The following is a 13236-nucleotide window of genomic DNA, read 5'->3' as shown; positions in this document are numbered from 1 at the left end:
ACTTCATAGCCAGCTGGTCTAAGCAGGCAATCACCCTGGAGCCCATTCAGCTGGCCAGCGGGGAGTGCTGCACCACGGCATGTGATCTTCCTTCCCCTGCCTGCGGCTCTTTGGCCCGGGGTAGCAAAGGAGTGAGCTGAGCCATTGCCTGGCGCATTGACAGCTCGGCCCAGCCTTGGTTTTCATTTTCCTTCTTGTCACCCCTGCAGAATTAACAGCCAGGAAGGCACTGCTGAAATGCTGGTGGAAGCATTGGGTGCCAAGATTGTTAATAGCAGAGATGCCAAAGGAAGGTGAGCGGCGTCTTTTAATCTCGTGCCTCGTCTCTCCCGGCATTCAGTGGAGCCTGGGGGATGCCAAAGGCCGACGTAGGCTCCCGCTCGATTGCTTTTGTGCTCTGATCCCATTGGCTCTCAGTAACTGAGCCAAGTGCGTACTGGGAAACCTCCCGAGGCACCCACGAAGTGGTGCCGACGCTCTGCCCTCCGAGTTACTCCTGACCCCGATGTAGTGCCGGGGCTCTGTGCTGCTGTCAGTCACAGCAGATGTGAAAGTATGGTCCTGGCAGCTTGGGGTGATCAGAGGAGGGGGTCCCCTGGCACTCTGTATTGGTCAGACTTGCCCCAAATTCCATCTTGGGTAACTACATCTAATTCCCTGAGATCTCAGCTGCATACAGCGTTTGGTTTTACTTCCTGTCCTAAATGGTCACAGAGTGGCAGTGCGCACCTGCTGTGTCCTCCCCCCCCCGCTGTGTGTCTCTCTCTCCTCCTCTCCCCCCCTCACCTCCCCGCTGTGGCTGCACCATCGAGTCAGCGGGAGACTCCTGGAAATTAAGACAAACCCTCCTTGTCCTTCCCTGGGTGGTCATGGAGAGCAATTGATCACCATTCAGTACTAGGGCTTAGGTTTTTGACGTGTTTCTGGGTCCTTGGGAATGAAAGGCACCAATGTTGACCATCACTGGGGTGATGTATCTGTCTGGGGTCCTCAGCCAGGCTTCTTTAGTTGGAGTGTCCCCATGGAGTCCGGTAGAGTTTTGCTAGTGCGGATGCGGTGGGGTCTCCCCTCACGCCCTCCCCTCTCCTTCCAGGACACCCCTTCACGCTGCTGCCTTTGCAGACAACATCCACGGTTTACAGCTGCTGCTGCGTCACCAGGCTGAGGTAGACACGACTGACCAGTTGGGAAGGACCCCTCTCATGATGGCTGCTGAGAACGGGCAGACCGCAGCAGTCGGTGCGTAGCAATCCAGCGCTTACTTCCTTGGCCTGCGTCTACCTACTCCCTTTTGTTCACCCCGGTAGATCCTTCCCCGCCACTCAGAATAACGTTTAATTCCGAGGGAATCGTGGTGACGGGATGGAATTGACAGTCGGGTGGGAGGCTCTGGGCTGCCAGTTGTTCAGTTGCAGGCTGGGGTGTCGTAACCATTCACACGCGCTCAGTCGGGTACTGTGCCGTTCCGCAGCTAGCGGACATGCTGTTCCTGCTACCTTATCCCTGAGCTAAGGGAGTCCGGGCTGCGTGGGCCTGACGCCGTTTGCCTCTCTTGCTTGTAGAGTTCCTGCTGTATAGAGCGAAAGCAAATTTAACTGTGCTGGACGTCAACAAGAACACGGCTCTTCACCTGGCCTGCAGCAAGGTATGGGATTGACCCTTCTCTTAAACAGTCACGATCACCAAGACCTTCAGTCCGTGAGCCTCAAAACATCAGAGCGTGCTAATCCGGGCCCTGCTGGCGAGAAGAGATTGCACCCCCAGGCCTTGTCTACACAGGCATTTGCACAGGTTGAATTAAGCCAGTGTGGACTCGCTCGTGTGAATGTCAGTGGCTTATTTTGGTTGATCTTAAATCTGTTTTTAATCAACTTAACCTAAACGGAAATAAGGGTTTGTCTACAGGGGAGTTATTCCTGATTAACTCCTTGTGGGGACGCTCTTATTCTGGAATGAATGTACCTTATTACAAATAAGGTTTAATCCACTTTGGTAGTGGATTACGCTAATTTGGAATAAGGCACTTTATTTCGGAATAAGAGCATCCACACAGCGAGATAATCAGGAATGGTTAATCTGCTTTAAATTCACACCGTACCTTATTCCAGAATAAATTTCATGTGTAGACAAGCCCTAAACCCAGCTTAAACGGAAATAAGCATCCACCCAGTCTTTAATGGCACCAGTTTAACTAAATCAATTTAAAATCAGATTTACGTGCGCAGTTGGGCCAAAGTCTGCCTTGATCTGCGGGAGAGAGCCAGAGTCTAGGGAAACTGAGTACCAGACTGCGAGGCGGAACCCACCTGAGTTGTCGCTCTGGCTCTGGGAAACCTTGGACAGGTCATTTCAGCCTGGATTTTCAGAGGAGCTGAAGGTGCCCAAATTGCATGGAATTTTAAAGAGACGTGGGTGCCCAGCCTTACTCTCTCTACCTCAATCTCCTTCGCTTTAAAACAGGAATCACACGTGCCTACGTGGAGGGGGAAATGTGTGGAGTCAGCAAAAAAGTGGCTAGGGCCCCAGATGTTCTTTATTGTTCTGTTCAACCCCATCCTGGATGGGCTTTGGGTCCTTCCCACTGGGGTGATACTGGCACATGAGCGAAGCGGGAGTTTGAGAGCTCCATCAGCTGGATTTGAAACCTGGTGGGGATGGGAGCTTCCAAATCTGTGTGTCGAACACAAACAAACCGAAAAAGGGGAACAGTTTGTAACACAGAACGGGGGTTATTTTCAGACCCCTGAACAGAGAAATTGGGTAGGAGGAGGGAGTAGAGAACAGAGATTGAAAAGCCCGCTAGTCTGTGCATTTCCCCGTGCAAACATGGGTCAGCATGGAAGCGTATTGAAACGGGACCGTTCCTCTGCAAAGCACGAGCGGTGTGAGAACACCATTTGCAGAGACACCTGGGTTCTCCCTCCCCACCTTATGCGCCTTAATTTTAAACTGTTCGGTTTTATTTGCAGGGTCATGAAAAGTGTGCCTTGTTGATTCTGGGGGAAACCCAAGACCTTGGCCTTATCAATGCAACTAACAGTGCTCTGCAGATGTGAGTATGTGACCAGCTGGTATGAATGGGGGAAAGGCTGTTGGGGGGGTTTGGTTTGATTTGGTTTTGTTTTGGCCGGGTGGCTGTAAAGGGTTGGAGGTAGTGGGTGAGCCCAGGAGGAGGCGCAGTCCCTGGGCCACAGTTCTAGGGGGGAAGAATCACACGTTCACACACAGTAAAGAGCCCTTTGCGATCTGGATGTTTTCCCCCCTCTTAGCCCTGGAGAATATCCTAGGGTTTGTCAGTCTGCAGTCTGCATAGCCTGCAGTCCTTTGCAATAACCTCTCGCGTCCGGGTAGTTCAAGGGAGGGAGATTAGGCCGTAAGCCGCTGCTCGGTCTTGAAACTGTCCAAGGGCTTTCACTGAGTTCCACAAATCACAGCCACCTGCCTCTTTCATACGGAGGTGTGACCCGCCAAGACCATTCCCAGCATGCGCTGTGCCTGGACTGTTCTCAGCAAGGTCAGAGCATTGCCTGCTGGGACTTCGAATCTCCATGGGCCACATTTCTGCAGAGTGCCTTTGTCTCCCTGCATCCTCCCGTGGGTCAGCCTTCCCTAGGTCCTAGCTTCAGTTGTGGGCCCTTCTGTGTGTTGAGCTTGTGTTGCTCTCCAGTCCAGAGCTAGTTCACCACCTCCCCAGCCGATCAGAAAGCTCTCACTGGGTGCGCCAGTGCGGAGAGGAAGCCGTGTGCCGCTGACGAGGGTTGCGCTGAATTGGAAGTGCGTCGGGGAGACTGTTCCAGATGGAAAAGGCAGCAGAGTTGTCTGCCCTGGCAGGTTCAGTAATGCGTTCCCTTTCCCTGTTGCCTGCAGGCCGCTCCATATTGCAGCTCGGAACGGGCTGGCCTCTGTTGTCCAGGCCTTGCTCAGCAGAGGTGCCACTGTACTTGCTGTGGATGAAGAAGGTGCGTATGCCTCACAGCTGGGATCTCTGGCGGATGGGCGGGGTCAGGTACAACGTAGTCTCTACGTAGCATCTTTTTGGGCAGGGGTGGCTGGTTGGGGTTCTCAGACAGGCACCTGGACCTTGGAGTATTTCCTCACCCCCATACTGAACATTGTTCTGCTCTCGTACTGAGTTTGCTGTCGGCGATGCGGGAGCAGCCCTTGTGGTGGTAATGCCGTGATCCCCGTAGCCGGGCAAAGACACGTCCAAGCTCCACATTCCAGTGGGGCAGCAGGTGTTATTAATGTGGCCTTCGCCCCATGTGTCATCCTCTGGGTCACCTGGCCAGCTGGGGCCAGGCATGAAAGCTCAGAGCTGGGATAAGGCTAAAGAAGCTATTTCCTCATTCGCATGTTCTGTAGAATCTGCGTATTGGGGGATCGGTGGGTTTTCTCTCTGCTTGGACAAGTCTGATCCTGAAAGTATTCGCAGCGCATCCTTCCCGCTACCAGAGGAAGGGTTTCTGGGCCTGCCAAATAGGACCCAGTTGCTTTTGTTTTTCCCCCCACGTAAATTCTGCCCTGGTTTTAGCAACTGCTAAAACCCTCAAGAACAGCCAGAGCCCCAAAGCAATAACGTGTGAATTTCTGGGATCCCAGTGTTCAAATAAAGCCCCACGCTCCAGTCCTAGCTCCTCTGCTCAGGGAATAAAAATTGCCCTGGTTGCAAAAATTGAATCCACGGTTCTGGACACGTTTAAAACACAATAAAAAAAACCTGTTAAGCAGTTGCCTTTCTCCGAGACCACAAATGACTAACCCTGCTGCGGCCCTGCCCAGAGCAGCCCAGGAAAATAGTTGACGGGTTTTGCACAAGGTCTGAAGGCTCCTGCCAACGGGAGGGGGTGAAACTGGGTGAGCAAACACCCCTTTTCTAAACCAGCAGGCTCCAGTTAGACTCCTGCACTGGGCCCGGTTGCCTAGTCTGGGATGGGGAGAGTAAAAAGGGGCTGCCCATGCAATGCTCCAGGTTCAGGTGCTGCCCGTTTACCTGCATGTCATGGGCTCTGTCGCCATGGTAGCTGAGTGCCCCAGAGTTTTTAATGCCTTTCTCTGAGTGCTCTCCTGTGAGGCCGGGCAGGGATCCCCGCTGGGGAGCTGCGGCACAGAGAAGCTAAGTGACTTGCCCGCGGTGTCTCCCAAGGAGTCTGTGGTGGAGCGTGTCATTGACCTCTCTCCTCCCGCAAGTCCCAGGCAAATGCCCTATCGCTGGACAATACTTCCTCTCCGCGCTGTGGTGGGGGCGGGGAGCAGCGAGCCTTGTCCTGCTGTTTAATGCGACAATGTACCAGGGCCCCTTTGACGCGTGCAGCCGGCTTGACGGCTCCACTAGCGCCGCCTCGTGGCTTCGTTCCAGGTCACACCCCAGCCTTGGCTTGCGCCCCCAACAAGGACGTTGCAGACTGCCTGGCACTTATCCTCTCCACCATGAAGCCTTTTCCACCTAAAGACGCCATCAGCCCTTTCAGCTTCAACCTCCTCAAGAACTGCGGCATTGCGGCCAAAACAGCGGCCTGCGGGGCCCTGCCCAACGGCAGCACGTGCCCCTACACCAAGGACCGGCACAATGCTATCGGCTTAGACGGCTGTTACTCGGAGTAGCTTAAACTATGGGTATCTAATATCTTCTTCTATTTATTTAGAAATTCTATAAATATAGGGCACTTTAAAGGAGAACAAGACTGGACAGGCCTTCACACAGGGCTTGGCAACCGACATTATAGCTTCCTCTTCTGCCTAGGCCCTCACTCGGTTGCCGGCAGCTAATTGACTTAATGAGCGGCTGGCAAAGAGCCTTTCCCTTCCCCCCGTTCAGCGCGGGCGAACCCCTCCTGGAGCGACGGCTGGCAAAAGCAGCCCCGTTGCATTAGCACAGCTGGTCCCGGGCAGGGGCCAGGGAATGTTTCAGGTTTTCTGAAAAAGGGACTTTCTGATTTCTAACTTCCTGTTTCTAGAACTAACCTCTCCCCGTTGGGAAGCTCCTTCGGAGGGCAGCCCTGCTTGGTTCTTCTGCAGTGCCCTCCTCCCGTCACCACACCCGCGGGGCCAGGGCTGCCGCTGGGCTTCGTCTCTTGGTGACCGCTGAGCTCTGAGGAGGCAGTGATCAAACAGCCTTACAGAGCTGCTCGTTGAGAGGCGGCTTCTCCGCCATTAGGAATTGGATTGCCAATTCCTTTCACCCAGGAGCTGGGAAGAACGTTTGGTCCCTCCCAGCCCTGAGTTTGGATTGACTTTGGAGCCAGTTTTATTTCAAATCCTCCACCTGGAACTTCCCTTCCTGCCTGTCTAACCCTCCGCTTTCTTTTCAGTTCCCCTCCCATGCCCCCGACTCTGCAGCGTGCCGGCTCTGTTCATTCCACAATTGCACAGTCTAACCAGAAAGCGGAAACTTGAACTTGGGGGCGGGAATTAGACAAGCGAGCGACTGCTGAGTGTTGGGCATTAGCACCTGGGCAAGTGCCACTGTAACTGCTCCTTCATCTGAATTGTTTTGTTTTCGTGCTCATCCTTTGATTCCAATAAGAACACTTGAATCCCGAACTACTGTACCCAGGACATTGAGATAACCGCTGGCAGCTCTCACTCCTTCATATGCAAAAACGGGTGCTACTGTCCATCCACCGCGGTCTGCTCCGAACCCCACGTTTGCACTGCTGGAATATTCCCTCCCCACACCAGGCACTTTAGGGATTCTAATTTTTTTCTTCTTTTGGCAAAATGTTGGATCCTGAGAGGCGATTCCTTCTTAAGTTTTGTTCCTCTCCGTATTGCGCGGCCATTCCCATGTGAGAGTCCGTCAGTGTTGCTTTTTAAAAATTTATTTATAACGAAATGAGCTTTTACCTTTAAAAAAAAAAAAAACACAAAAAAAAAGTTTTAACCTTTTAAGGAAAAAAATGCACTTCAAAGTCCTTATTCACAACCCTAAGTCTGTATTTATTTTTCTAATGTGGCATCTTGGCAGGTTTTATTAGCGTGTGTGTATGTGGGATTGGTGTTTTCATTTAAGTGTTGTTGGGTTTTTTTTAATTTTAAAAATCCTATTTATAATGCATGTTTTAAACATTCAAGAATGTGCACTACTTTTTTTTTAATTACTGTAACAGTATCATGTGCAAAAAAAAAAAAAAAAACCACGAAAAACCTTTCACCATATCGCAAGTCTGTTTGAAGCCAAAGACTGGGATGTAGCGATCAGAGCGGGTCGACAGGGCAAAAACATTGGATGTACGATCTTTTCCACTGATTCTCTTTCCTTTTGCAGCCTTGGGGGTGGGATAACCTCCTGGTTCTCAGACTATAGTCAGTGACGTGTGCGCGCGCCAAAAGAAATATTTTGAGAACCAAGCCTTGGGTTGGGGCTGGGGGGACGTCCAGGAAGGGATCTCTCTCCTTTTCATTCAGCAGAGCATCGGCGCTAGTCACTTTCTCTTCTTGGTCAGTAAGACTGTTACAGGAAATGGGCGAGCCATAAGTTTTGGCTGTCCTGCCTAAGTTACATCTATTACAAAAATCAGCATTTTTTGGATCAAAATAGAGTATTGGTAAATGAAGGTGAATTCCGATTTTCTTTTTGTTTTTTTGGCCAGACATTTACGTTACGTGAAATGGGCATTGCAACGAATTGCTGTTTCCCGCAGGCAATGACAGACCGCACCCTTTCCAAAAGAGCGCCAAATAGGGAGCGGAGAGACAGGATGCTGGCCGTAGCTAGCATGCTGGCAGCCGGCAAAGAGAGGTGCTTTATCCGGGCAGGAGTAGAGTCTGGAATAGCGAGCAGCTCCTGTTGCACTGTTAGTTTCTTTTACCAAAGTTTAACTCTTAGAACCAAATGTGAAGTTACAGTCTTGGCCTTTGGGTGGTCAGCGCATCCTCTTTTCATTTCACGGAAGGGTTTCATCCGGAGAGTAGCAAAGACTTGGGTGGCATTTCTGTTTGTTTTTCCTCTTGAAAGTCGTCGTCTTTATCCTCACTGCACCAGCTGAGCTTGGTCTCCCTTAGCGTTACCATCTGACACTGCAGCTCAGCAAAACCCTTGAAACACGGACTGCCGAGGGAACGCTCTGTGTGTAGAAAACAGCCAGTTCTAGTCTTCAGAGAGGGCCTAAAATCCCCAGATAGGGAAGGAAGAAAAGGCAGAGAGCCAGCCTGTTTCCCTCAATGCACGTCAATAAAATCCTTGCTGGTGTCTCTGATAGTCTAGGAATCCAATGCGCAAAAGCAGAGTGAGGATTTCTCTCCACCCACTGGATGCTGGCCCATTCTGTGAGGCATAAACAACTTGGGTTTTAGGCCACTGTATAAGATGTTCTTGGCCAAGTAGCCTCGTGGCCTGTTTGAACCATCCTTCCTTCCCCTTCTGAACCGTGTTCCAAAAGGCTCAGTTCTTAGGTACGTTGCAGCAAGATCAATTCTCTCCTCGCCTCCACCCTCAGCACTAAAGTTCTCTACCTTGATAGCAAGTGTTACCTTTCTACACCGAATACCTCAGTTCGGCATCAAACCACACAAAACTTGAATGAAAGATCCTCTTGGAAGATCGTTTTCAGTATTCTGCAGAGGGAGAACTGGAAAAAAAAAAAACGACTTGTTTACATTATTGTTGAGTTCGGGTACTTACCTCTTGCAACGCTTTCTCTTTTCATTTTTAAAATACTGAATTCAGGCACTGCCTATTTCTCAGCCTTCAAATAAGCCCCTGTAACATTTCCTGTAACGGGGGGCAGGAATATGGGTCCAAAGTCAAGATATGTCCCTCCTACCTGCCCCCCCCCAGGGAAAATGTCTTTCTCTTGCTGCGCAGCGGGACTGAGCATTCAGAAATGTACGAGAGCACTACACTGAGAAAGCTGTGCAGATCTGGAAGCCCTGGCTTCCCTTATCTTTGTCCTTTTCCTGGGGGTTTGAAGGAACAGTGACAGAATTGCTGGGGTGAGTCACAGAGACCTGGCACATTTAGGGCTCAGTAGTTTTGAGTGAAATCCTTGCCCCGTTGAAGTAAATGGCCAAGTTCCTGTTGACTCCAAGGCTCGGGTTTCACCCTTGTGTGCGCATGTACAGCAGAGGGCAAGACGCACATACGTGCAGCGCTGAGATAATTTTAATGCCATCTTGCTTTAATTTTAATTAAATATCACAGGGGGAGGATTTCAAAATCATTTCAAACAAGGGCAGCCATTTTCCCCTCTTCAGGGCAAGGGAGTATCTTAGCCTAGTGTTTGGAGCGTGGGTTTTTTTTTTTTAGTGTAGTGGCATTAAGCTTTTTTTTTTAAGAGGAAAAAATTGGCCTTTGGTTTGCCTTGTTTTCATGCTGTAACACGTTACCTCTCCACTTGACATGATAAAGACTAAACTCTGACAAGACAATCAATGTGATCTCTCTAAGGGCTTCAGCATGTCTTCTCTCCGCTGCATCGTACTTTTTAATTTAATTTAATTTGCTCTTAGTACGTTTTTGGGGATTATTTTTACTCCTCCCCTTGTCTTTTTAAAAAAATAATAATAATGATACCGGAGCGGAAAACCATTCCAGCAGTGCATCCGTGGTTTGGGCTTTGGGGGAGGGTGAGGGGGTTGGAAGGGTGGGTTTGGGGAAAGGGGGGAAATTGGCCGTTTCTACCGCAGGCGCCAGTCTTGTTCTCCTTTAACGCTGTAATGTATACATTTGACAGCACAGCTTGACAATTTAAGTAATAATCAAAGTGTTTGGTAATAATGCATTATTTTGCTAAACGAGATTTGTGATGGTTTCCCTAGTGCATTGTAAAGAGGGTCGGAGGGAAACTTCCGCTCGTCCCCCCCCAATCCTCCAACTTTGTGTCTCTTGACACCTCATTTGCATCGGCATAAGAACGTTAAGTGTTTTGTGTGTGGCGGTGGGGGGGGGCCTTATCTAAAACTTCCTCTACACAGACCTTTCTGCCAAAGTCAGACCATTCCTGCTTTTCGTTCTGTTAGGCTCTGTGCATAGATTTGGCGTAGAGTGAACCTTTTCAGCTCCCACCAGTGCCACTTCATTGTTAAAAACTAACCAGGTGTGGGATTGCCCCCGCCCCTCCCAGAAAAGGAAGTTTCTCTCCATGCCCTCGCTTCACAGCACTTGCTTCAAGCACTTTTGTTAAAACCTGAGAGTCTGGTTTCTCTTTAGTGACCCACGGGATAGAGAGCAGCGGGGAGGGGGGGTGGGAGGGACGAGAGATGAGTGTCTGGGGGATTATATTTTAGTGTTGAAAGTTTCCGTTTCTAGGGAATGAATGAACAAAGGGAAGTTGCGTTTAAAAAAAAAAAAAAAAAACAGCACAAATGCATTTCAACTCAAAAGATGTATTTGCACTGCCATTGTTAGACACGCTGCCAGACAGGCAGTTCAACTGAGCCATATAACTGCTGACAAACACTGAATGTAATGTCCTTGACCAGGGCAGTCCTGGGAAGCTAGGAATTGGCTTTATTCTCGATGGGCACTTCCATGAATTCAAAAATAACCTGAGGATGATGATACCATCGTCACTTTTGTTTTGGTTCCCAAGTCACAGCAGATTAGAGGCTTCTCTGGATTTTGTTTTCTCCCCCTTGTCCTACAAGGACAAGTGGGTGGTCGGTCCCAGATCTGCACATCCCAGCCGCTGAGATCGGAAGATAGTCAAATAGCACTAAGAACAGAAACACGGCTCCAAAGGGGAACAAGTAAGCTTTATTTCCCAGGGCGTTCCCAGCGCTTACGTGACTTCTGTCCGGACAACGGACCTTTGTTGTTTTTCTGAGCGTATCAGATTATAAGTATTAGTAAAACAAAAATAAAAATCAACCATCTTTTTTTTTTTTTGGTTAGGTGGGAGCAGCAGGGGTGGGGAACAGCATTGAGATCTCCCCAATCTCTTGTCCCACCCCATCAAAAAAATAAACTAAAAAGGATCAACTTCCATCTCAAGATTTCCTCTTGCACTTCAACCCTGATTAGGAGGAGTGTTTCCTCCTCACCAAAAGGCTCCATGCCACAGGGACCAGAAAGGGGGCGCGGAATTTGTGTGATCCCCTCCCCCACACGCCCCCAGTTGTGAATGTCAAAGGTCTTTTCTGTCCCGTTCACACTGTAAGCTGTGCTCTCACCTTTGCCTTCAATAAGAAACCAAAGGAAAAACCCAACCCTCCATTTGAGATCACGGGCGTGAAAACGTGGACCGTTTGGGTTCGGGGCTTTGCAGCTGCAAAAAGCCGTTTGAACCTCTTCTCCTGGCTGGGGGTGTATTGAAAATCTGAAACCGCCAGCCGGAGAGTAAAAACTGGACACGTGTTTTTTTTGTTTTTTTGGGGGGTGGGGCGGGGGGAATGATGTGAAACTTTTCATCTGAAGCAAGAGGGGGAGACAACCAGGAGGAAAGGAACTCTTTGAAATTTAGAGGATGGCTCCATTTGGATCATGAATATTTAGTCAGACTTAAAGTCCTTAAAGATACAATGTGAAACAAAGCAACTAGAATCCGAAGGGGGCGGGCGGGTTGGGGGAATACACCTTTAAGGACTTTTAAGGCACCTGTAGCAAGCTCAGTGTCTTTACAAAATCCTGTTTGTAAATGCTGCACCTCTGTATATTATGCACATAAAGCATTTCTTTGACTAAGATAGCTCAGACCTCATCACCAGTCAGGTATAAACAACTCTTCCTCGTGTGGGTCTTGGTTTTCCAGCGCATGTGTGTGTGTGCGGGCGCGTGGGCGTCTTTTTCAGTTCACTTCCGATGCAAAGGAGAAAGGGGGGAGGAAAATAGCCTTACTAAATCCAATCTTAACTATTGTTCATCAGCTTGAAACGAATAAAGCAAATGCATGGAGACCTGCCTCAGGGGGCACAGTGGGTTTAAGAATCAGTATGCAATTTCACCTGTGCTGGGCATTTAGAAAGCACTTGATCAGAACCAAACTGTAACGCTCTCTCTGTTATATGGGCAAAGACAGGAGCAGGAGGAACTGTTTTAAGGCTGCCCTGCCAATCTGTGCTCTCAAAGAGCAGAGGACACAACTAGTTCTTCACAGATAGATCCAAATTGCAGTTTCTGCGGTGCTCCGCACTCGGTCTCTGTGGGGCTACGGTGTTTCTGGGATCCCTGTTCGGTGGATGGGGGGGCTTTCCTGGCACCTTGCCTGCGTAGGCCGTCTGTGTGTGGTTAGCGAGGGTTGGCAGAGGCCCGGTACTCGTCCAGAGACTGTAAAGGGGTGGGCTGTCGCGTGTCTTGTCTTCTCGTGCCCAGGGCCCCTTTCTCTTCCTGTGAGGTGCTACATGACTATTCTAGCGCAAGGATGAAATCTCTGGCAGGGGTTTATTGAGCCAAGGTAGCAAAAATTCTGCCAAGAGAGTGAAGCTGCTTAAAGTGGGAGAGAACAAGAGGTTTCTTGGGCTGCTTGCAAAGGAGAGGTACCTTTAAATCCAGTTTACCTTCCCAGGCAAAGATGTCTCCTCTCCCCTTCCCAAGAGAGTGGCTGTTGTGTTCTGCTGCCTTTGCTCCTGGGACACAGACCCTTCAGAGGAGAGGTCCCCTTTGAGTCCTCTGCCAGGCGGCCAGGAAAGTAAGCCAGATGGGGTGTCGAGAACAGCTATTCCTTAGGAGCTGGGTTGAACGTCTCCCTTAGAACGGAATGGGGCCAGCCCTTCTCTGGCTCTTGCACTGTGAGACCCGAGAAAAATGTGACCATTTTTCTCTCTTCCATTGAAAGTTGCAGAGGGGAAACAGCTGCATCTCCTGGGTGCCGGGGGGGTTCTCAGGCACCATGCTCAGCCGTGCCATCCCTGGCTCCATTTCTTTGCCACACGGAGTCTCTGGATACACCACTGGCTTTTGGATTTTCAAGCCCTGTCACTGGGGCAACATGCTGGAGAAAACTCCCACGTAACCCCCACACCCATCTCTCCCTCTCACCAGAGGCACGACCCACAGCAGTGGAGAAGGGAGTTAGCCACGGGCCCCAAACCACTGTAGAAGTTTTGGTAGTTTTGCCTTTTGTGTCCTGTGTCTGAATTTGCACTACTGTGAAATCCGGCTTGTTCGGGAGAAGAGAAGCGTCCCATAAAAGCAATACGTGAGCTACGGTGATGCACGCAAGGAATGTTAGGAGATGACCAAAAAAAATAAATCAACACGGCCAGTTCTTCAGTTTGAGCATCCCTCTGGGGTGACACTGGGAGCCTTAGCCAATATTCGGGGGGGGGGGGGGGGGGGAGGGTCTGGGTACCTTGGAACTG

At 50.0% G+C, this 13236-nt stretch overlaps 1 protein-coding gene across 4 annotated transcripts in view; it reads left to right on the top strand.

Annotated features, from left to right (window-relative positions):
- Positions 1-7180, top strand: part of ANKRD52 (ankyrin repeat domain 52) — a 37522-nt gene extending 30342 nt beyond the window's left edge. For 3 of the 4 annotated variants that reach the window (XM_065575893.1, XM_065575896.1, XM_065575895.1), the window contains exons 23-28: positions 210-293; positions 1094-1239; positions 1563-1645; positions 2970-3052; positions 3868-3959; positions 5357-7180. In XM_065575893.1, the coding sequence (XP_065431965.1) occupies positions 210-293; positions 1094-1239; positions 1563-1645; positions 2970-3052; positions 3868-3959; positions 5357-5601 (733 nt within the window). In that variant the 3' untranslated portion in view covers positions 5602-7180. Of the gene's footprint in view, positions 1-209; positions 294-1093; positions 1240-1562; positions 1646-2969; positions 3053-3867; positions 4007-5356 lie in introns of all 4 variants that reach the window. The other variant, XM_065575894.1, reaches the window with a different exon arrangement.
- The last annotated feature ends 6056 nt before the right edge of the window (positions 7181-13236 follow it).

The sequence above is a fragment of the Chrysemys picta genome, chromosome 22, assembly GCF_011386835.1.
Source record: "Chrysemys picta bellii isolate R12L10 chromosome 22, ASM1138683v2, whole genome shotgun sequence".
Lineage (NCBI taxonomy): Eukaryota > Metazoa > Chordata > Testudines > Emydidae > Chrysemys > Chrysemys picta.
This window is presented reverse-complemented; position numbering and strand designations above follow the sequence as displayed.